General features: G+C 49.5%; 1 protein-coding gene across 1 annotated transcript; it reads left to right on the plus strand.

Moving 5' to 3' along the window:
• Positions 1-432: 432 nt before the first annotated feature.
• Positions 433-14,315, plus strand: STC2 (stanniocalcin 2). Its single transcript, XM_081523567.1, has 4 exons — positions 433-795; positions 2,833-2,975; positions 5,356-5,567; positions 10,846-14,315. The coding sequence occupies exons 1-4, from the start codon at positions 645-647 to the stop codon at positions 11,246-11,248; spliced, it is 909 nt and encodes a 302-aa protein (XP_081379693.1). The 5' UTR covers positions 433-644; the 3' UTR covers positions 11,249-14,315.
• Positions 14,316-23,374: the final 9,059 nt, after the last annotated feature.

A 23,374-nucleotide genomic window follows, 5' to 3' on the forward strand; every position in this document is an offset into this window, starting at 1 on the left:
GTTGCGGGTGTGATGCGAGCCAGGAGCCGGAGGGGGTTGGAAGGGAGGGGGGACGCTGTCCCAGCGCAGATATCCCCTCTCGCCTTCTTTAGCTGCAATCAGAACTGGGATTCGCTTTTAGTTAAGTCCGTTCGGCCATTGCCTTGGAGCACCCGCACACGCGCATGTACCTCCGGCCGCGCTCTCACAGACCCACACACGCACGCAAACGCGTGGCCGTCGCCAGGTCGGCAACTTTGTCGGGCGCTCCCAGCGGCGCTCGGCTTCCTCCTGTAGTAGTTGGGCGCAGGCCCCGCCTCCCGGCTGTGTTGTCAAACGGGCGGGGGTCTCGGATTGGTCCAGCCGCCGGGACAACACCTGCTCGACTCCTTCATTCAAGTGACACCAGAGCTTCCAGGGATATTTGAGGCACCGTCCCTGCCATTGCCCGGCACTCGCGGCGCTGCTAACGGCCTGGTCACATGCTCTCCGGAGAGCTACGGGAGGGCGCTGGGTAACCTCTATCCGAGCCGCGGCCGCGAGGAGGGAAAAGGCGAGCCGGGAGGAAGAGTGGGAGGAGGAGGGGAAGCGGCGAAGGAGGAGGAAGAGGCGGAGGGGAGCACAAAGACTCCAGGTCTCCGGGCTGGAGGTTTACACCAAGAACCATGTGTGCCGAGCGGCTGGGCCAGTTCGTGACCCTGGCTTTGGTGCTGGTTATCTTCGATCCAGCTCGAGGGACCGACGCCACCAACCCCCCCGAAGGTCTCCAAGACAGGGGCTCCCAGCAGAAAGGCCGTCTGTCCTTGCAGAACACAGGTAAGTGCGTGCGCCCCCGCGGCGGGGAGCTGCTGGGAGAAGACATCCCGCACCCACGCAGCGCGCCCCGGGCGCTTCGCCTAGAACTGGGCGCCCACTCTGGGCCGCGCAAACTCTTGGGGTGGAGCGGGGCGTGAAAAGGAAAGCGCGAGGCAGAGCGAGGTCCACACCGGGCTCCGCGCGCCCGGAATCCGCACGTGCTGGCCGGGTGATGGAATGGCTGGGGCAGGACTTGTTGCTGTCCTCCCGTGGTCGAAGGTAAATGAAGCACCGCATGACGCGGCCAGTGCCGGCTCCAGCGTCCCCGGACCGGTTCAAAACTCCCTGCTCCATCCTAACCGGCTTGCAGGAGGCACCGAGGGTCCCCGCTACCGGTCTGCGCCCTGAACCGAAGAACTTCTCTTCCCAGCAGGACCGCTTTCCCCCCCTCCTCAAAAGATGCCCGACATACAAGAACTTTGTAGGCGAGACAAATTGCATGGCGAACTTTCCCCCTTGTGGGGCATTCCTTTCGGAAGGGGTAGGGGCGGGTGGAGTAAAGCGTACCTCTGCGGTGCTGCCTCCGTCCCCGGCTCCAGGGCAGGTCAGCAAGAGAAGAGATGGTGACACGGCCCGAACCGTGCGCTGCAGCTGCTCGACCGGCTCTCCGCTTACCCGCGAGCTGCCAAGCACAGCCAGGCGTGCAGGGCACGGGGCTGGCCCTTTTCCCAGCCCCCGAGAGAGGAAGAAAATCTGCCTGGCGCTTTTTCGCTCTCCACGGCCCTCCCTTTATGAAGGGCCTGCGAACCCGGCGGTGCCGTGCGTGCGCTCTCCGCACGAGCAGGAATGCACGAGTGCCCATTAGGGGCGCCGGGAGTCAGTGGACCGCGGCCCTGCGCGCTCCTGGCCGGCGCACCGGGGCCGCGCATGGGACCGCCCAGGAGTCTCCCACCTCCAGAGGCGGCTGCCCGCACCCCCGGCTCGCGCCCCGCTCATCCGAGGAATCTCACCCACCGTTTCCCCTCCCAGAGCTTTCCCTGAGAATCCAACGTGATTTTCGCTAGTTGGTGACCCTCAACAAATCCACGCCCCTCATTCTCTCGGCAGATTTCATCTGAATGCGGATTGTCTCCTCCGACCCGCCCTTCTTCCAAAATATATTCTTTGATGTAATTTTGTGGTTGGTTTAAGTCAGGAATTGGGTAGGGGGAGGGAAGGGAGAGAGGCTTTGCAGCCTGACAGTTAACTCCCTCTCAGCCTGTCTTTTCCGAGAGGCGAATTGGGGCCACATTCTGCGAAGGAGGGCAGCGGACACCCGGGTCGCGAGAAGTCTAGGGAATTAAGCGACATCTCACACCAGATCTCTATTAAAAAGGAACCTCGAACTGCAAATGTTGCGTTTCTGCAGACTAGCCCCTATCTGACTCGACTCCTGAGCCTGCCTGCAAGCAAACCGCAGTTTCCCTAGCCTGGTATTTTTAATGCGGATGGTTTGGAGGCGCTGCCTTAATAGGAATTTTGTTTTGATTTTTAGGTGTTGAATCATAAAGCTAAATTGAAACTGCTTTTTGGACGCTCTCATTTGGGGGTCAGGAAGGAAATGGCCGTGATTTAATAGCAGCAGCTTCATCCAAGTACAGAAGAGTATTTCATTGATGAAGGACAGAAGGGAAAGACCGAGCTAATGGGTTGAAATTTTTTTTTGTCAGTGGGTTTAGAAAGCTGAAATATCTTCAGCTGTCAAACTAAGTATTCCCACAAATACTTTAATAAGATGAGAAGGATGAAAAAATGGAGTGTTCTGACCTAACTTCTCTTGTGACTTTTGCAATGTAGGTCTGGCTAATTTTTACGAATATTTACAAGTACTAGTTATCTTCGTAAGTAGATTAAGTGATGAAATTTTCTTTCCTTGGTTTTTGGATCCCGAAACAGTCATTTCTAACACTTTTTCTTAATTTTCCTTTTAGTCATTACTTTTATTTCAACCAGCCTCTCTCTGCATTCCCCAGCATGGCAGAGAATTTTGTATATGATTGTATGTAATTCTCATTTTAGCGGAAATCCAGCACTGTTTGGTCAACGCTGGCGATGTGGGGTGTGGCGTGTTTGAATGTTTCGAGAATAACTCTTGTGAGATTCGGGGTTTACATGGAATTTGCATGACTTTTCTGCACAACGCTGGAAAATTTGATGCCCAGGTAAAAACCATATTGAGCACCAAGAATGTTTTGGGTTCGCAGAGCATGACTGAAACGTTCGCTGGAAAAACCTGTTAACAGAGTTTCCTAGCTGATCGTCGTGGGGGGTTTAGTACTTGCCAGAGAACTTCCAGTGTGCAGCAGGGTCCCAGTGCTCTCCACTCTTCACCTGTGTTTGCACACACAGAGTGGGATGGAGACCAAGCTGAACAATTATTTGAGGATTCTTAGCAGACAAAACTCATAATAAATAATAAACATCTTGTAAGGGACACACGCTGTCTGGCTACCCAGAACCCAGTCTGCAGTGACCATAACATTAGGCTGGGGGTGGGGCAGGGAAGATCAGGGACTCCCAATTAAACATGCCAAAAGCTATTTTCACCTAATTGGCAAGAATAAAAGAAACACGAAATTTGTAGAAATTCGTCATCTCCTAGAGGACATGTGGGCAGGCAGCATGGATAAATCAGGGCCTCCAGAGAGCGGACTTTTCTTCCTTCTAAGTAGCAGATCCTCCTCTCCCAACCTGAAAAGTTGGAACCCTGAATGAGTCCTGCTCTATATAATAAATATAGTCAGGGCCTGACCCACTTCACTTATCCTGGGGTCCCCAGGGTAAAAGCCTAGATGCTGCGTGGGTAGGGAGAGAACCCAACAAGTAAGCTTATGGCTCCGTGCGCACCATATGAACACATTTCAGGTGGAGTGGAGCACTAGGCTCAGCTCCTTCATGTCCTCCCCAGCCCGTATGTGCACCGTGAAGTACCCTGTTGTCATTTCATTGGAGAGCCATGACTGTTTGGATGAGGCCAATAGTTGAGGTGTGAGTTATGAACATCACCAGTTACCATGTACTGACATCCTGTAGACAGCCTGACAAAGCAACGCCTGGGAACCAGAAAGGGATGCGACGGGGCTGGCAGCCTCCCCTACAGAGGATGTGGGGTGCCAGCAGGGGAAACCAGAGAAGGAAAGAGGAGGAAAGTGTTTGAACTCCCTGAGATGCCCTAATAAAGCATCCCTTCTGAATTAACTGGAATTAGGAAACGTAATAGGAAATCCGGAGGAAAGATGTGTATTTCAGGGCAGTCCCACAGGATGTCAGGGAAGAATACTGAGAACAGATTGCTGCAGCCCTCGCATAAATTCATCTTCCTTTTTTTCCTCAACCAACAGGAGTATGTTCTCAAGTTAGAAGCATCCCTTTCAAGTCAGGCCTCAGCCCATAACTACTTAATCAACGGGCACACCCTATCCTCCATCCTATTTGGCTCCCACTGGCGCAACAGAGGAAAGGGAATCACCATGAGGTGGCTTTTCAGTGATCAGACTCTATCTGTAGACCTTTCAGCTGCTTCTAAAGGAGAAGACTGAAGTAAATGTGCTGGCCGGTGTCCCACTTCCAACCTAAACCCATTTACTTTCTCAACTCCGTTACTTCCAGGCCTGTCTAAAAAACAGGGGTGACCTCTCCAATGACAGCTCGCTTCAGAAGAGGGGGTGTGAGGATCCCTGGGTGGGTAGCCCACGGTGCCTGTGTGCCCCGAGAGGTTGATAAGGAAGCTAACGGCCCGGGCTCGCCTCCACACCCCCAACAGCTGTCTCCTCTCTAGGATGAGAACAATCTCATGGGGTTGCCAGGAAAGAGAGCTGCAGGCCAGATGTATGCCTGGCTGCCTTCGCCACTCGGAGGCCTGGGGCGAGGGGGAGGGGCCGTCAGCCGGGCAGTTCAGGCTCCAGATGCTGGCAGGCAGTGTGCCAGGCGGGCCTTTTAGAGGCAGTAATCCCAACAGTTTAAAGGAGTCGAATTGCTTTCAAAAAGGAAAAGAATGCTCCTCCTTAAAGGCTAGGAGGAGGAGAGAGAGAGTATGGGTTGGGGTCGGCAGGAGGCATTGAGGCAGGAAAGGCAGGCCCAGCTCCCACCTGACCTTGACATCTCTAGAAGGAGCAGGAAAGATGTGAGATCTGGACAAGCAGGCACCTGGGAAAAACTCTCGCCACGTACCGCCAAGGAGCTCTGGGCTTATGCCTGCCCAAATTTCCCTCGGGGTTTCAGAAACGTTGCCATGGACAGAGGGCCGCAGGAGCCGCGGGACGAGGGAGGCTAATAGAGGGGTTTGGGAGGAAGGAAGCAAACATGTCCGTCTCCCAAGTAACATCCTTTGGGGCCGAAGGCAGAGGTCTCACGTCACTCTGGACAGACCTCCTGACGTAGCCTCAGCCTGTCACCTGCAAGGATGTCCGTCTGGATGGGGACTTGAGGTTCGGTTGTCAGAAAAATCCCATGTAAGCCCAACAAGGGTCAGAATGTCAAAGTGTGTAATGAGGACTGGTCTCTTCCACCCCTCTCTCCCTCCCCTGTCCCGTCCACTCTCAGGGCAAGTCATTCATCAAAGATGCCTTGAAGTGTAAGGCCCACGCTCTGCGGCACAGATTTAGCTGTATAAGCCGGAAGTGTCCAGCCATCAAGGAGATGGTGTTCCAGTTACAGCGGGAATGCTACCTCAAGCATGACCTGTGCTCTGCCGCAAAGGAGAACACCCGGGTGATGGTGGAGATGATTCACTTCAAGGACCTGCTGCTGCATGAGTGAGTGCTGCCCTGTGGGGGTGGGGTGATGCTGCAACGTGGATGGAGGCAGGAGAGGTCTGCTGGGGGCCAGAGACAGTCTTCTTCAGTGTGATGGGTTGACTTGCAGAGGCTGAACTCTGCTGTTAAGTGGGGAGGTTGTGGCTTACCACAGAAAGCTGCACTGACTCCCCTGGGCGTCCCTTTCCGGCTGGCCTTCAGGAAAAGCAAAAGAAATTTCCACCATCAGTTTCAAAATCCTAAGTAATAGCAACAGGAAATCTTTTTCACTGAGTGTGAAATGTGTGGAATTCAGGAATACCTTTCGTCTTTCCCTCAGCCAGGATCCCAACAGTTCTGAGTGTTCTGAGTTGCCATGTAGGTGCCCCAGCCGATGGCCAAGGGCTGCTAATATATACTGAGCATGTACTGAGTGCCAGGCATCGTGCTAAGGGCTTCATATGATTTTTCACTTGATCTTCATGACCGCACCATGAGCTAGGTACCATTCTCATCTCCATTTTACAGATGAGAAAACTGAGATTCACTGGGGTAAAGGTCACACAGACAATGATGAGGAGCCTGGCAGTCCAGCTCCAGGACTTATACTCTTAAATACCAGTCGCTTTTTCCCTTGCCTCTGCAAGCCCTGCTTTCCCTTAGAAGGTCCAATTCACCTTCTCCAACATTCATGCCCTCCCAGAGAAAATGCAAAACAAATGACAAAAACTTTAATCAGCTAAACACCTTTATGCAAAAATGAGAGGATAGGAACATACTCTTTGGAAGACTTGCAATTCAATCATAAACCTGGGACATCTTCCTTTAAAAACATCCCTGCAGGATCCTAAATTTTGCAGAGTAGTAAAGCAGGTGAAAGCATAGTTGGCTCCTAACACAGTAGCCCGTGATGGTTACAGTGGCTCCTTCCTTGGGGACTCAGGGCAGAAAGCAAGTTACTAGCTAAGCAGCCCAGTACAAGTCACTGCACTGTTAGTCTTTTCCCAGTGACTGGGAAAAATCAGGACAATTTTATCAACCCTTGCTCCTTAGTTCGTGCAACAGCCTCCCTCAACTATGTCACTAAACAGGCCACTCCCCACCCCACCCACACCACTTAGACCACAGAGAATAGTAACCATCACCTGTCACTTTCCACTTGGTTATAAGGCTTTAGGTACCTTCCAACACCCCTGGTGCAGGGTTAGAATTATTAGATTCACCATGAATCTCTATGGGCAGCTCTTGCCAGGAGCAAAGTGATATTGCCTTTGCCTTGAGTTACACTGTGTTCTCAGTTGCTCAGTCATGTCTGACACTTTGTGGCCCAATGGATTGTAGCCCACCAGGCTCCTCTGTCATGGATTTTCCAGGCAAGAATACTGGAGCAGGTTGCCATTTCCTCCTCCAGGCGATTTTCCTGACCTAGGGATCAAACCCACATCTCTTGCATCTCCTTCATTGGCAGTTGAATTCTTTACCACCAGCACCACCTAGGAAGCCTGAGTTATACTAATGCCCAGTAAAATATTTTCTATTCTTCCAAATCTCTGTAAAGAATCAAACCAACAGTAGCATCAACAACAATAGCAATAACAGTAACTCTCATTTTCTGAGTGGGCCAGGCCCTTGGCCAGGGACTTGGCCTGGATTATCTCACTTACCTTTCCCAACAGTGCCACAAGCCAGAAAATACTAACCCCATGCAACAGAGAGAGAATGTGAAGCTAAGAAGTTAGAGATCTTGCTCTGGGGTTCAGTTCCTAATTTCCAACTTGGGAATTGGTGATTCTGAAGCCAGTTGTCAGGAATGGACCTCAAACCTCCTTGTCCTGGCCTCCATTCTCCCCACTAGACCAACTAAAGGCTCGTTGGTCCCAAATGCAGCAGGATTTTTTCCCTTTTTTCAAAAACAGTCCCATTACACAAGCAGATCACTGAAGTTTCCTTCCTTCAAGGTGCCCCTGCAAGAGGCAGACACTCCGTTGCCGAGAAACTCATGAAGTTCATTTGTCCTCGACGTACTCTCCTCCATCAGAGATAGTTTGTTGGCCTCAAAAATGGATGACAGAGCACTAGTTTTTAATTCTGTAACACATTCCTGGAGCCAAGAAGACTTTTGTTTCTTTGGAGAAAAGTCTTCTTTGGGAAAACTGAAGGCTTTGAGGGGTTTTTGCCATCCCACCCCACTTTGAATTTAAGACAAAAAACACTATGGCTTTCTGATGTCTCCTCCATGGAAACATCATCCATGGGACCCTTACTTCCAAAAGGCTCCATGCATCATTTAGAGCCCACATAGCCCCCACCCCAGCCTGCTCTGGAAATGCAGGTGGTCTACCCCAAAAGCAAACCTGGACCTTTTTTAAAACTACTCAATGTGGCTACATGCAATTCCTCTTGCTAAAGCCAGCAATTCTAGCTCCCCACAAAGTCCTACTGCCTTCCCTTCTGAAGCTGCAACTGCACACTGTGTCAACTACTATTTAAAGCTGAACTGAATTTTTTTTTAGTTTTTCTTAACTATCTTAACTGATTTGGGCACCAAAGATTCCCATCAGTCCCCAAATATCAAGAAGACCATTTAAGAATGTGTGACCTTGGCCACAGATAAGAATGAAAACTGCATTTGCTCTTCCCTCTAGAGAGAAGGAAATCATAGTCATCCTAGAATCCACATCACCCCCATCCCTCAACCTGACCCTCACCTAACCCCTAAAACACTCACATTCAGTTACAGCGACTTCCTTCAAACGCTCTGCTCCCCTCACCCCTTCCCATCCCTCTTTCTCCATATCACCCACTTGGCCATCAGACACCCTGTCACTGGGTGCTGGCAGCCTCCAGGTTCATCCCCCTCTAAGTATTTTTAAAAACCCTTTAGCCTTGCTGACGCCCAGTGGAGAGAGCTGGGCTTTGTCATTAGACACGGGCTGAGCTAGCAGCCTGAGAAGGCACCATGCCAGCCTGAAACACAGCTTAGATGAACACACCCCTCCCCATGGTTCACAGCTTTCTCCTTGGCAGAGAGCGCCAAGGGCAGAAAAGAGCATGGGGTAATCCAGCCTTCTGGGATCTGCCTTGGGATTCAGCAAGCTCATCTGGCAGGAAGGATGCCCTGCTGAAGGAGGCCAAGAGGCAGTCCGTGGATTCCCAGGAGGGCCCTTCCTCTCCTTAGTCTGGGGAAAGAAACTTGGAAAAAAGCATCCCCAAAAGACAGATGCTTAGTCTCTGTGATCTGCTGATCTAGCTGCAGGAGGTGGCAGGCAGGATCAGGTGCTAAAATCCCAATGATGCTCTAGCAGACGCTCAGTGAACTTGACCTCCCCGAGGCTGTCAGTTGCTAGTTTTCAAAAGATGGAAGGAAACAGACATGCAGGGAGCACTTCCCTCATGTGCCCATGCCCTCCTCTCTTAGCTGAAGTCAACTTGGGTCATCACCGTCCTTGTCACAGTTAGGGGCCTGCCTTCAAGACTTTCAGCACCCTGTCCATCAGCTGTGCCCAGACTCTCGGACTCCAAAGGCATCAAGTAAGCCTTAAAAGGCAGCTTGATCTCTGTCAGCCGGAACATTCCTCTTCTCCGCTCTCAGCCCAGACCCAGGCCTTCTCGGCCCAGAAGCTTCCAAAAGCCACTTTATCCAACCCCACCCCCGCCCCGGCCATGTCTCTGTTTTTCTATCTATGAAATGAGGACAGTTCACTCAATTACAACTTGAGGACTAATTCATAAAAATGGCAGCAAACTACTTCACAAGTCTTAAAACAGTCTGCCCTTCCTGCCGGGCAACAACAGCCAACATGCAGAGAAAAGATTCAAATGGACTATAGGGCAGCCTCCCAGTGGTGCAGGCGCACCGAGGAAAAAAAAGTCTTGTTCTTATAAATGATCTCACGTGCCAGAGTGATTTCCTGCCCAAGGGGATGGCCTAGTGCATGGTCAGATAGACCCAGAAATTCTGCCAGTGAGGGCTGCTTAAGAAAAGCTTGTTAGCCACCTGGAACAGGCCATACCCCTCCCCACACCTTGGGGATTTTAAGAGTCTAGTGAGATGTAAGAAAGGCTTGGTGAGTTGGCCAGGAGATCCCATTGCTGGGGCACCTGTTGCCAGATGGGCCCCAAAATAGGCATGCTGCTCCGGCTTTCTGCACACACCTCCACCCCCAGGAGGAAGGTACGTAGTCATTCCTCCTTCAGCACTTTTCCTAAAGATGGCCTGAGCAACTGGTCCTCCCCCTGGGAACCAAGCATGCTTATTTCACAGACAGCTGGCTCTCGTCCCAAGCACAGAGGCCCCTCTCTGCCAGGCCAGCCCTCACCTCCCTTTGTGGGGAAGCCCAGACTGAAAGAATAGAGCTGTTCAGACAGCCACTCCCCCGCCTCAGCCTCTGCCACCAAGGAAGGGAAATCTTGGTTGGAATCTACACCCCAGCCCCACCCTTCACCTGTTCCAGAATACGCCTCCAGATACAAAGGAGAATGCATCCAGAAACTTCGCCAAACACCCTTCATTATCATGAGATCAAACCAGGGGCAGATACACACGTGGGGAAAGTGGTTTTTTGGGAGCCTAACTTAGGCTTATCAAGGAGAAGGATACCTAGTCAAAGCCAGCCAGTCTCGCTTTCCTGCCATAAAGACTCCTCAGTTCAGTATTTAAGGCCCTTACCATTTGCCTGGCATCCACTGGCTCCAAAACCCATTTCCCCTCCTGCTAAAATCCTCCTAGTTAGCACACCCTAAACAGGCCCGGGGACTTCCCTGGTGGCTCACATGGTAAAGAATCCTCCTGCAAAGCGGGAGACCTGAGTTTGATCCCTGGGTTGGGAAGATCCCTTGGAGGAGGGCATGGCAACCCACTCTAATATTCTTGTCTGGAGAATCCCCATGGACAGAGGAGCCAGGCAGGCTGCAGTCCATGGGAATCACCCAGAGTCAGAGACGACTGAGCAACTGTGCAGAGCACAGCACAGACAGGCCTGGGGCTCCCCTGCCCGCCTCGTTCCCACAGCTGTGTGCCTCATTCCCCAGGGCTGCTTGCTAGGCGTCTAGCACAGACACCTGCGTATTGTCAGGGGCCCTTTTTCTTGTGGCGGGCTCCCTCTCCCAGGCCCCAGTGCCTGGCAGGGAGCCCAGTACTACACAGAGTCCAGGTAAAGGCTAGCAGTAATTCCAGGAACATCTTTTGCCAAACCAAACCCAAGTCAAGCATCAGCCAGATCTCTCCCCTCGTGTGGGTCCTGCCCTCCGCAGCCCACAGGAGGTGTTCTCCAGTCCCGGTCTCTCTCTCAATCCCCAGACCCTACGTGGACCTAGTGAACCTGCTGCTGACCTGTGGGGAAGAGGTGAAGGAGGCCATCACCCACAGTGTCCAGGCTCAGTGTGAGCAGAGCTGGGGAAGCCTGTGCTCGATCCTGAGTTTCTGCACCTCGGCCATCCAGAGACCCCCCACGGCACCGCCCGAGCGCCAGCTCCTGGGCGACAGGGCCAAGCTCTCCAGGGGCCACCCCGTGGAAATGGGTCACCACCTCTCGGAGCCCAGCAGTCGGGAGGCCGGCCGAGGTGCCAAGGGTGAGCGAGGTAGCAAGAGCCACCCCAACGCCCACGCCCGGGGCAGAGCGGCCAGCCCTGGGGCCCAGGGAACTTCTGGAAGCAACGAGTGGGAGGACGAACAGTCTGAGTATTCCGATATCCGGAGGTGAAACGAAAGGCCCGGCCGGGAAATCTTTTCCTCCACGCCTTCCATTTTCTTCTCTCTGGACATTCCAAAACATTTGCCATTAAAGAGGGGGGATATCCCTCGCAGGATGTGATGGGGATTGTGGACTTGATTGGAGGTGTATGTTAGCGGCATGAACAGGTGAGGCGGAGGCTCCCTGGGCAGCAGCAAGGGCCCGGTTGTGCCTGGTGTGTCCTGCACCCACACATCCCGACGGGAGGTCGTCCTCCTCGCAACTTTGCCTTCTTTCCATCCGCGGAGACCCTGGGCTGTGGCTTGCGGCTCCCTTTGCTGTGGGAGGAGACGAGAGGGGCGGGGTGACCCCCGGGGCCCAGCCTGTGCGCTCGGTGCTGGGCCCCCAGCTTCTGTGCCGTCCTAGCGTCCTAGCGGAGCGCAGCTGGATTTCAGCACGGGAGTGGGTGTGCAAATCCCCCTGGGAATCGGGAGAAGGGTGGAGCGGGGGCAGGACCGTGTGGGTGCTTGGTGCCAAACAGAAATCCAGTTTCTTGCATGGGACCTTGAGGTTTGGAGTAACTTGGGATGGGGCGGGGTGGGGTGTGAGGGCGGCGAGGATTCTAAGTATAATTTCTGAGCCATTGTTCTGTCTAGGGGACCCTGCTGCAGGGAGTGGCCCCTGTGTGTTTGTATTTTAACCACTGCTTCGAGTCTCGATTTCACTTTTTTTATTTATCCAGTTACATCTCCGTATCTGTCGTCTAAATAAATAGCTTTCAAACAAGCAACTGGGTCATTAAAACCAGCTCAAAGGAAAGCAAAAAGCAACCCATCTTTGGGGGCTGAATTTTTTTTTTAAGTGCTATTTTTAAAGTAATCAAAAAGTGATGTAGCTTTATGTCTGACTGCCTGACATGGGCTCATTGCCACTAGAGCAAAGCCCACCCTGGAAAAAAATGCACACGGGAGTGCATTTGACAGAGTTCCCTTTGCCTTTCGGTACCTCGCCTTGACCCTCAGCCAAGACGGACCCTGGGTTCCATTGGGCCGAGTTGGAAAGCTGGCCTGTCCGTGCTAGAGGCCTGAAAAGGGGAACACAGAAGGACTACTCAGTAATTTTCACCAGGGAATGCCGACCTTTTATATAGATGGAGGAGACTGCTGCACATCACTGGAGAACAAGATTTCCCAGATCCAGAATGAAAATTTAGCAGTGAGAAAAGGAGTCAGAGTGGACAAAGAAAAGCAGGGAGGAGAGACAGAACTGAGAATACAGGGAAAGGATTAGAACAGAAAGCATTGGCAACCGGTGTCTTGTGGTTACTGAAGGGGTCTCAGAGATAGGCCTTTTCTTCTCTTTCCGGACAAAGCTTATCCTTTCTTGCAGCCAGTACTCAAATAGGAGCCCAGTATTGCAAGGAATGGATGGATGTTCTGAGCTAGGTCCTTCTAGAACAGGGGTCAGCAAACCTTGTCTGTAAAGGTCCAGATAGTGAATACACTATTTTCAGTTTGGCAGGTTGTATGGTTTTTGTTGCAGCTACTCAACTCAGCCTTTGTTGCCTGAAAGCAGAAACATACATAGACAACACATAACAAATAGGCTTGGCTCCACTCCATTAAAATTTTATTTAACAAGCGCCCGACTGGATTTGGCTCTTGGGCCTAAGTTTGCTGACTGCTGTTCTAGTGACTGGGCAAAAAAGTATGCATTCTCCATTTATATCAACTCATAGCTCTCCCTCAAAGCAACCTGAGGCCAGAGATAAAGAGGCTAAATTTATCTACTCAAAAATGATTTGTTCCACAGAATGCCCTTACCCAAAGCCCAGCTAGTGTTTATATAACTGAAATCCAGTCTCCCTGCTGCCAGGACAGGGTGCCAGAGCATCGTTTCCCCAATCTTTCACGATCCATGTTGGAAAGAAACCATCTGTTGGGGGGAGGGGTACAAAAGGCTGAGAGAAGCACCTAGAAAGAGCTGGAGTTGCAGAAAACAGAGGAGATGTTGCGCTTGATCTGCCTCTGCCCTCGGAGAGAGGAGGACCGGTGTGTCAGACTCTGCCATGGCAACTGAACGTAAACCATAGCTGTCTGAAGCCACACAGCACGTGGACTGTTTTCCTTACATCACTCAAAAGCTGAAGCAATAACATTCTCTCGCGTTGCTGGGTCAGCTGCTCATTTGTTCACCCGCTTCTGGGCTGGGTGGGTGAAAGGCATCACTTTTATATTTTCCTCAGTGTAAATGTTTTACGTGTTCGCTACTGATGCCGCATGTGTTGCTTCTGTTGTAAATATTTGTCCTTTGTATTTATTATCTGGGTGTTTTCCCCCAAGGCATAACATTGCTTACCGTGTTGATTTGAACCCCCTCATTGATTGCTGTTGTATATTTTTTCATGCCACTGCTTTGTTTCTTCTCAAAAGTCAGGTCGAAATCCTTGCATTCTGGTTCCTAATGAAGCCTACAGTAGTATTTATTGTTGAGATTCTTTATCTCAAAACTGGGGAACATCCAAATTCCTGTAAGCATGGACAGAGGCATTTGTACAGTCTAAAATATAAGCAAAGTCGTCCTTAAAAATAGACCCTCCGCTTGGGGCTTCGTACTTCATACAAATTTACTCCTGAGCCTTCCTTTGAGGAAGGATGTGGATTTCCAAATAAAGATATGATGTTTATTTTGAGCCCTGCATCTTAACAAGATGATCTGAACACCTCTCCTTTGTATCAATAAATAGCCTTGTTATTCTGAAGTGAGAGGCCTTAGTAGAGTGAAATGCTGACACTCAAAACTAAATAAATAGAAAATGCTAGCCCAGAGCTGTAGCCGTACTTGCACACACAGACACACACACAGAAATTTCAACTCGAACCTAGGAAAAGGCTTAGTTTAGAACAACATGGAAAAACAACGCTTCCAGGGCCCATTTCCTAAGGAAGAGCAACCCTCGTGTGATCTCAGCATCAGGACCATGTGGGCTTGCTAAATTATAATATCTGTTCCTGTTATGGATTTAGGCAGCAGGACCTGTACATTGTCACATTGCATTATCTTTCTCCAAGCCTTAATAAAGGTTTTAAATAACTGACTTCCTCTTGAGTAGCATTTTTGTCTGAGAGAGCTTTGGATGGGCCAAGGGGATGGCTGTGAGCAAGTGGGCTTTGAGTCCATTTAAAATGTTGGATATTCAGATATCTATGAAACAGAAACAGGCTCATAGACAAAGAGAACAGAGGTGTGGTTGCCAAAAGGGGAGGGGGCTGGGGGGAAGGGTTGGGAGTTTGGGACTAACAGAGGCAAACTGTTATATATAGGATGGATAAACAAGGCCCCAGGACTTCCCTGGTGGTCTTGTGGTTAAGATTCTGGGCTTTCACTGTGGTGGCCCACGTTCAATTCCTGGTTGGAGAAGATCTCACAAGCCACATGGTGTAACCAAAAGAAAAAAAAAACAAAACCTCCTGTATAGTACAGGGAACTATTTTCAATATCCTATGATAAGCCATAATGGAAAATAATACGAAAAAGAATATATATGTGTGTGTGTGTGTGTGTGTGTGTGTGTGTATTATTGAGTCACTTTGCTATACAGCAAAAAATATTACAACATTGTAAATCAATCATATGTCGGTTTAAAAAATTTAATGGTGAATGTTCAGTTTACAGGGAGAGGAACTCAGGGAAGAAGACTACTCTGGACTTTTCTTCCATCACAGGGACTCTGTCCAAAACCCTGCCTGAACCACCCAAAGAGGAGGCTGAGCTTCTGTGGCCTGCCTGAAAGCACCAACCCCAGGGCCATCAGGGTGGTCCTCACAGCTCCTTCTGGAGTCCACAGACCTTAGAGTCAGCTCCCCTTTCTTTCAGATGGAGCCTACAGAGGACACCACTGGCATAATTAAGCCTTGGCCAGAAAACAGCTCAGGGGCCGTGCACAGGCAGGGAAGCCTCTGCCTCACCTCTTCCTTCCTCAACACTACTGGAGTCCCTGATTTATTAATCCTGTGGTTTACTCCACCACTGACATACTTACTATGTTCTCAGCACCATGCCAGGCCTCTTGCATACGTCACCTCATCCCCACTATGTCCCACAAGCAGCAGGTATTATCCCCACTTTACAGGTGAAGAAGCCAAGGTACAGGAAAGTAAAGCAACTTCTCCCAAACCGTGTGACTAGTGGCGGGGGTGGGGGACATCTGAACTCGAACCCAGATCTGTGACTCTAAGTCCACATGCTTTCCCCTACTTCAGGCCCAGATTCTTCACATACGATTTATTTTTAATTTAAACCAATCAGTATGATTCTATTTTACACAGGGCTTAAAGAAAGAATAATTATACTCTAATGTTTATAGTACCAGGCCTCCAAGGAATAATGCTTTAGAATGGAAAGGAAAATTGATGCTCTCACCTTTCCTCTCTGCAAAGACTCAGATTTTAGTTCAGATTAAGGGAGGGGAGGAAAATCATGGAGTCTGACTGCTGTTCAGTGCATATGCGTAATTTTTTTTAAAGATGCTTTTTAAGTGTTCCTAAGGAAAGCCTTTGAGGAGTGGCTGGCTGGAGTGACCATGCACACTGAGTTTTCTCCACTAAACCCACCCAGTCGCCAGCCCTGTCTTGAGACGTCAGGCTTCACTGAAATCTTCACCACCACCATCACTCTCATCATGATAGCTGCAGTTTCTTGTGAATCTGTTACATGCCCCCTGTGCTGCTTGGTGCTTTACAGATATCATTTCTGAGCTTCAGTTTACATATGAAAAAATTGAAGCCCAAAGGCATCTTCATTTGCCTAGAGCCCATCACAAGGCTAGCAAGCTCCAGGGGGTGGCAGGCTCAGCCAGCATTGTCTTCTATCTGTCGATTACCCTTGATGTGAAAATGTGGGTTAAATACACCCAGTGTTCCGAAACGCAGCTACCTCCCTCCTCCCAACCCTCTGAACTGCTCCAGTCCACTGGTTCAGGAATGATGAGGCTGTGGGAGGGCTAGAAGATCTTCCAAATATGCTGGATTTAAGCAAACTTTTCAAAGGAAGCTGGAGCTGTGGGTCCCACAATCTGGAGACAGAAATCTGAATTTATTCGAAAGTTGACAAAAAAGAAAGCCTCCTACTGAAGAGGGAACAAGTCTTGGCCAGAGAACAAGTTTCATGTGACATCGTTCTGTGGGGTCAGAGAAAAGATCAATACAAGCCTAGGGCTAGGAGTCATATGAGGCTGCTAGCGTAAGAAGTTCCATTTCTATCACTCCCCAGAAAGAACATACAACTCAAAAGTCACTCCCTAAAGAAAAATGGGGGGAAAAGCCAGCCTAAGCTGACGCATGAAATGGGCCCCGTTTCATTCAGCAGGATGAACCTCGCTGTCCCGAAGGACCTGGGCACATGCCCACCGCACCGTCTAACACCAGGTCTGCCTGCGTGAGCCAAAGCTTGGTAGAGACAAGAGAAGCCCCTCCAGGAATTCTGATGCAGGTCAGCTGTTCACAAGCTACAGAGAACTGGCTAGTTCCATGTTCCACTGGAGAGTTTCCAGAGTTTTTTGTGGTTCTTAAAGCAAAGGAGTGCCCGTGTAAAAAGTAGTGGCACCCTGACAAGGATGGGGACCGCCTGCTTGCTCACCCTCACAAGTCATGAAGAATACTCAGCAGAGGAGTAGGGGCACCAAAGAGGGCTTTGTGCAGGCAAGATAACTAGGCCCTGGAATTTTGTCCCGATTGTTTTTTGCTGTGTTAACAAACAACCCCAAAACTTAGTAGATTGAGACAACGATTTTATTTTGCTCACAATTTTGTGGGTCAGAAACTTAGAAAGGGCTCTGCTGGGTGGTTGGTCTTTTCTCCAGATGGTGTTAGCTGCCTTCCCAGATGGATGGATGCGCCCTTCAAGATAACTACGCAGTGCTCCCAGTCCCTTCCCCCCTCCCTTCTTGCTCTTTCTCCATGTGACATCTCACCCCCTGAGGCCTTGCAAAGTATGGCCATTTCAGGGAGGTTAGTCTCCCTTCTTTCATGGTGACTGGCTTCCCCAAGAGAGGCTGGAGAATTTTACAGCACACTGCAGATATAAACTAGGGTTTGGACTTCATCCTTGGAAATGAATGTCACAAGAGCAGAAACTGTCACTTCAGCACACAATTTCATGTCCCTCCAGTGACCCTGCCATCACACAGCTAAAATGAATGAATGAATGAAACCTCTTGTCCAAAAGGATGCCAAATTGTCAAATCAGATAAGTTTCTATTCACTTTAACTCCTAAAGGAAATGTATCCTTGTGTCCTTGTAAGGAGCACCAACGTGTCAGTGAGTCAGTGGGTGGGTGTCAGAACTAAAGGTCACAGGGAAGCCTAATAATTTTGGAGCCAGGAGACAGAATATTAATCCAACCACTCATTCCTCTTGTACCTGGTAAATCTTTTTATTCTTTTTATATAACAACTGAAAAAAAAAATCAGGACTGACCCTGAGATCCTGGCAAATCAGGTAAACTTTTTCAGCTACAAAATAAGGAAACTGACAGCCACTCTACTTCTCTCACAAGGGGTAGTAAGGAGAAAATGACTGAAGCTATACGAAAGTGACAATACGCAAGAGATGCTTGGAAGAGCATGGATGCCCTGTCAACAGTGGGGACTATTTCTCCTGGCCATTTTGAAAGGCTTGTGTCTAAAGTCAAGAGCACAGAGAGGATGAGCCACCCCATCCTTTCCATTGTCCTGGTGGTTCTCTGAGGCAGGTACAAGGTCTTCTACAGCCAGGATAGAGGGTCAGCCCCACATGGTGGGAATCTGAACCAGGCATGAGGGGGCAGAGCCTAACTAGAGGGGTGAGAGCAGCCCCTGAGCTGGGCTGTGGAGCCACCAACAGGCTGGGGAGCAGAGGGCCTTCCTGCCAGGCCTCTGCAAACCTCAAGGCAAGGGACCCACAAAAAAGCCGGTTCATAAACTCCTTAATGAGAAAGGAAAGCAGAGACTGACAGAGATGAGGGAGGAAAGAGATTTGGGGCCAGAGCCCACTCCACTGGGTGCCAAGTTTCCTGAGAGTTTGACATTTGGAAAAGATCTGGCCTGGAGGAGCCAAGGATTTGGGACAGGACTCCTTCCGGCTCCCAGGACTGTCAAGAAGAGGAGGGGGAGGAAAATGACTCAGCTGAAATAAAGAGAAATGTATTTTTAAAAGGGAAACGATGAGAGGCGCAAAGGAATGAGATGGAGCCCCAGGACAGTCCAGATGCCTCCTCAGACAAAGCAGGGCCAATCTGCAAAACGCTAGCAAGCTCACTAGGGCTTCCAGACCAAGAATAACACCTCGAAAATGAAGAGCATCTTCCAGGCTTGCCAGGCCCAATGCCCTCGGAGCCCTCCAGGTCCCGGGTCCCCAGGGGCTGGTGCCCACCTCTGCAGGAGAAATGCTGGGGTTGACCCAGCAGCACAGAAGCTCCTCCACAGTTTTGACTCTGAAGATGGGGGCAGTTTTTGCACAGAAGAGTTAGATAGAAACTCATTTCACATTCAGGCTCACACTCATCCATCAGGGCAAGGCTGGGAGGAAGGGCTAGGATGCCCTTCAACTCCTCCCTGGCTTCATTCCATCCACCAAACCCTGGGGGGGTGGGGGAGGCATGGAAGCAGGCTCCCTCCCTGGAAGCTGATGCAACTCTCAACACTAACCCCCTACTCCCAACAGCCAAGTGCAGATGACCCTGATTGCAGAAGTGTCAATGGAGACTGAGAAGAGATACGAGAATAAAGAGAAGCTGCTGGGACTTCCCTGGTGGTCCCGTGGCTAGGGGACTGGTTCCATCCCTAGTTTGGGGAATAAGATCCCACAGGTCATGTAGTGTGGCCAAAATAAAGGGGGGAGCAGGGTGGTCATTAAAAAGAGAGAGAGAGAGAGAAGCCGCTGGCTGACAACTCTGCATCTCCGTCCCCCAGCTCACCCAGCATTGGGTTCATGCTGGGGTCCACCTCCCCTCAGCATGGAACTCACATTTCTAGAAGAGACGAAATTAGGAAGAAGAGTTCAGCTCAGCATGGCCTAAGAACTGTGAACCCCTCACACAAGCCTATCAACCCTGTCAGCCTTTCCGAGTTGCTCAGCATTTACCCAGAGGCTCCTGTCACTGGGGAAAACATCATGTGTCCTTCTGGGAGGATGCAAAGCAGGGAGGCCAGCCTGCCGGGGAGCACAATGACACATGCAGGGGAGGACCCGGGAGGCAGTCAACAGACCAAAGCCAGCTGTCCCACTGTCCAGAAGCAAGGCTGGGGTGGGAAGCCTCCCCTGACTTGTAAGAGAGCTCTCTGACAGTAGCCCTACATTCTAGCAGAGAATTCCTGGCCCTCCACACGCTGGGTTATCCCAGCACCTTCGAGACTAGAAGCTGTCCCTCTGGACAATTCAAAGGGCTGCCAGCACCTGGCAGAGGGGTCTCAGGCACCTAAAAACAGAAAGCATGGGGCTGGCTGGCTGCCCTCTGAGGTCCCTCCCGCTAGCTGTGGCCGCCCTGAGGTTCCTTCACCAGCCTTGGACCTGGACCTGCTACACAGACAACCACAGGCAGTGTGGTAAGCACATCCACACCTGTCTTTCCAGGGCCTGGGACTTCGGAAACTGGTTTGGTGAGGGAAAGCAGAGACAGACTTAAAAGTGTGAGAGATCTGTTAAGAGAAACAGTGTGAAAGGTCAGGTGAAAAGCAGCAGCAGGCAGGTGGTGCCTCAGACCGAAGTGCAGGGCTGACACCTGGGAAGGGAGAGAGGGAAGGGAGGAGCGCTGAGCAGGACTGCAGGGCAGCTCTGAGAAAGTCTCAGCCAAGAGGGTGGGGAGCCCAGGGATGCTGCTCTGTGTGGGCAGGAGTGGCAGGCTCTGCCCCAACCCCCACCCTGTGCTTAGTCATTACCAGGAAAAGCCTGGGAAGAGGGTGGCTCAGCATGAACACAGTGATGGACTGGAAGGAGTGGCAGGTGGAGGCTGAACTGGCTACACTCTTCACAGCAGGGAGGTCTGAGCAGCACCCTCCCACAGCTACCTAACAGCCAATGCCTTCTTAAACTTGCCAATGCCTTTTTTAAACTTGGGCTTCCCTGCTGCTCAGATGGTAAAGAATCTGCCTGCAATGCAGGAGACCTGGATTTGATCCTTGGGTAGGGAATACTCCCCAGGAGAAGGGAATGGCTACCTGCTCTAGTATTCTTGCCTGGAGAGTTCCATGGACAGAGGCACACAGCAGGCTATAGCCCATGGGGTTGCGAAGAATTGGACAGAACTGAATTGCTACCACTTTTTTTTAAACTTACTTGGTACTAGATGAAGTAAGTTAGACAGAGAAAGGCAAACATGTCTCTTATATGTGGAATCTAAAAACGATACAAATGAACTTATTTACAAAACAGAAACAGACTCATAGAAAACAAACTTTTGGTTACCAAAGGGGAACGCTGAGAGGGGCATAAATTAGGAATTTGGGGATATATATAAAGTAGATAAACAAAGACCTATAGTATAGCATGGGATATAGCACTGTACAGCACCCAATATTTTCTAATAAACTATATGGGAAAAGAATCTGAAAATCTGAAATATATATATATGTTCGTTTCCAGATTCTTTTATCTTTCACTTTTCATATATACATATGTGTACATATAGGAATCACTTTACACATGAAATTAACACAACATTGTAAATCAACCTATACTTCAAAAAGATAATTAATTAAAAAACAAAACAACAAAAACAAATCCTTTAACAGAGCATTCAATTTTGGAAACAGGTTCTACCAGCCCTTTGCTAAGAGGCTTTACCAGGTTGTTGTGCAAAACAAGTGCGAGAATGAAGGTAACACTGATCGGCAAACTAGAAGGCCCCCACTGGAAGTTCACAGAATGATGGCTCACAGGTCACATATAGCCTGAGGTTTTGTTTGACTCCCACACTGATTTTTTTTTAAGTTAAATTAGTTGCCAGCACAGAGAAGTCATCAAAATCCAAATTTCCAGCTTCCCTTCAAAAATAATAACATCCATCAATCCTGAGACTTCCCTGGTGGTCTAGTAGTTAAAACTGCACCTTCCAGTGTAGGGGACATGGGTTTGACCCCTGAGCAGGGAACTAAAATCCCACATGCCAAGGGCGACCAAGCCCAAGCACTGCAATGCAGATCCCGCTCATCACAACTAAAAAGACCCAATGCATTAAGATAAATTTAAAAAATAATATCCATCAATCCTGAGCCCACATGCCAGTTCACCACAGTCCTTATCACTCCCTACTGTCTTACTCCCTACCTGCTTCCCTCACGTACTTGACCAGACTGGCTTCTGCAGGCCCCCCGCCTACACTCATGGATGCATCTCAGCCATTCATGGCCATTCCATTTACTAGGGGGATGCAAAGAGGAATATTTAGAACATCTAAAAAGAGCTCTGGGTAATTAAAATATAACAGAGAAAAATGAAAAAAAATCAATAAAACTGGGAGATAAATTTAAGAAAATCCTTCAGAAAGAGACTAATTATGGAAGAGAAGGAAGATCAATCTAGGAGATTTATCCAATCAGAAGGACTTCCAGAATAAAGGAATGAGAAAATGGTAAGGAGAAAATTATCTAAGAAATAGTACAGAATTGAAGCACAAGAGCTTTCAGACTGAAGAGGCCTAAAGAGGACCCAAGACAGTGAATGAAAAACTCCCCAATAGTATGCATCCTTGTGAAAGTTCAAAACTCCTAAGGGGAAAGGGGAAAAGCCCAAATGCTTCCAAAGAGTGGAAAAGAAATACAAGGAATCAAGATCAACATGTACACACTGCTATATTTAAAACAAATAACCAACAATGACCTGCTGTAGAGCACAGGGAACTCTGCTCAAGTGTTATGTGCCAGCCTGGATGCAAGGGGAGTTTGGGGGAGAATGGATACATGTATATGCGTGGCTGAGCCCCTTTGCTGTTCAGCTGAAATTATCACAACATTGTTAATCACCTATACCCCAGTACAGAATAAAAAGGTTTTTTGAAAAAGAATCCGTAAGGCCTCAGACTTCTCACCAGCAACTTTGGAAGCCAGAAGACAAAGGAGCCATGCTTCAGCATCCTGAGGGAAAGTAACTCTATCCCTAGTCAGATTATCAATTAAGTGGAGTACATTCCAGATATTTTTCAAACATGCCAGGTCTCAAAAATTTTCCTTCTGAAATATCCTTTCACAGGAAGCTCCTGAAGGCTGTAAGCTGCCAAAATGAGGGAGTAAAATTAGAACAAAGACATAATCAGATCCAGGAAGCAAGAGACCTAGCCCAGGAGAGAGGGAAGGGGCTTCCCAGGATGATGGTAAGAAGAGTCCAAGGACTTCCCTGGTAGCCCAGTGGTTAAGACACTGTGCTTCCACTCCAGGGGGGTGGGGGTTCAATTCCCTGGTCTTGGAATTAAGATCCCACATGCCACATGGCATGCCAAAAAAAAAAAAAATTCCAGGCTGACAGTTGAGCAGCCAGCCCCACTGGGAGCAGGGGATCACGGGGACTGCAGAGGATCACTTTATGGTTTGGCCAGAGGTCTTAAGGGGTAAGTTAGTGATGTTTAAATTACTTACAGGAAACTAAGCAAACCAAAAATAAGTGACAGACTTGAATGGGCATTTCACAAAAGAAGATCTCCAAATAGCCGATAAGCACATGAAAAAGGCCTCAACACCATTAGTCAATAGGAAGATACAAATTAAAATGCCTATGATCATCAATCTCTACCCAGCAGAATAGATCAAATAAAGAATAACTCAGTCCCAAGCACTGGTGAGGCAGTGAAGCAACTGGATCTCTCATACATTGCTAGTGGGGCATCAGTGATCCAAACACTTTGGGAAACTCTTTGGCAGTTTCTTAGAAAGTTAAACACATGCCCATCCTATGTCCCAGAAACCCCACTCCTAGGAATACATCCAGAGGAATGAATACAAACAGAGCCACAATAATACTAGTACAAGAACGTTGAGTAACTTTATGCATAATAGCCAAACACTGGAACCAGCCCTAATGTCTATCCAATTGGAGACGGATAAACCAAGTGTGATCCTTCCATCCAAGGAATACGAGTTGGCAATCGAAAGGAATGAGTGACACACACAGCCACATGGGCGAATCTTC

This window comes from Giraffa tippelskirchi, chromosome 8 (genome assembly GCF_054371585.1).
Source record: "Giraffa tippelskirchi isolate mGirTip1 chromosome 8, T2T-mGirTip1v1.2.pri, whole genome shotgun sequence".
Taxonomy (NCBI): Eukaryota; Metazoa; Chordata; class Mammalia; order Artiodactyla; family Giraffidae; genus Giraffa; species Giraffa tippelskirchi.

What these genes read in the sequence shown, in the direction of transcription:
- STC2 (XM_081523567.1), top strand. Translation starts at nt 645, where the DNA reads ATGTGTGCCGAGCGGCTGGGCCAGTTCGTGACCCTGGCTTTGGTGCTG. An exon ending in CTGGAAAATTTGATGCCCAG is followed by an intron (nt 2,976 to 5,355) that starts GTAAAAACCATA and finishes GTCCACTCTCAG; the next exon opens with GGCAAGTCATTCATCAAAGA. An exon ending in AAGGACCTGCTGCTGCATGA is followed by an intron (nt 5,568 to 10,845) that starts GTGAGTGCTGCC and finishes CTCAATCCCCAG; the next exon opens with ACCCTACGTGGACCTAGTGA.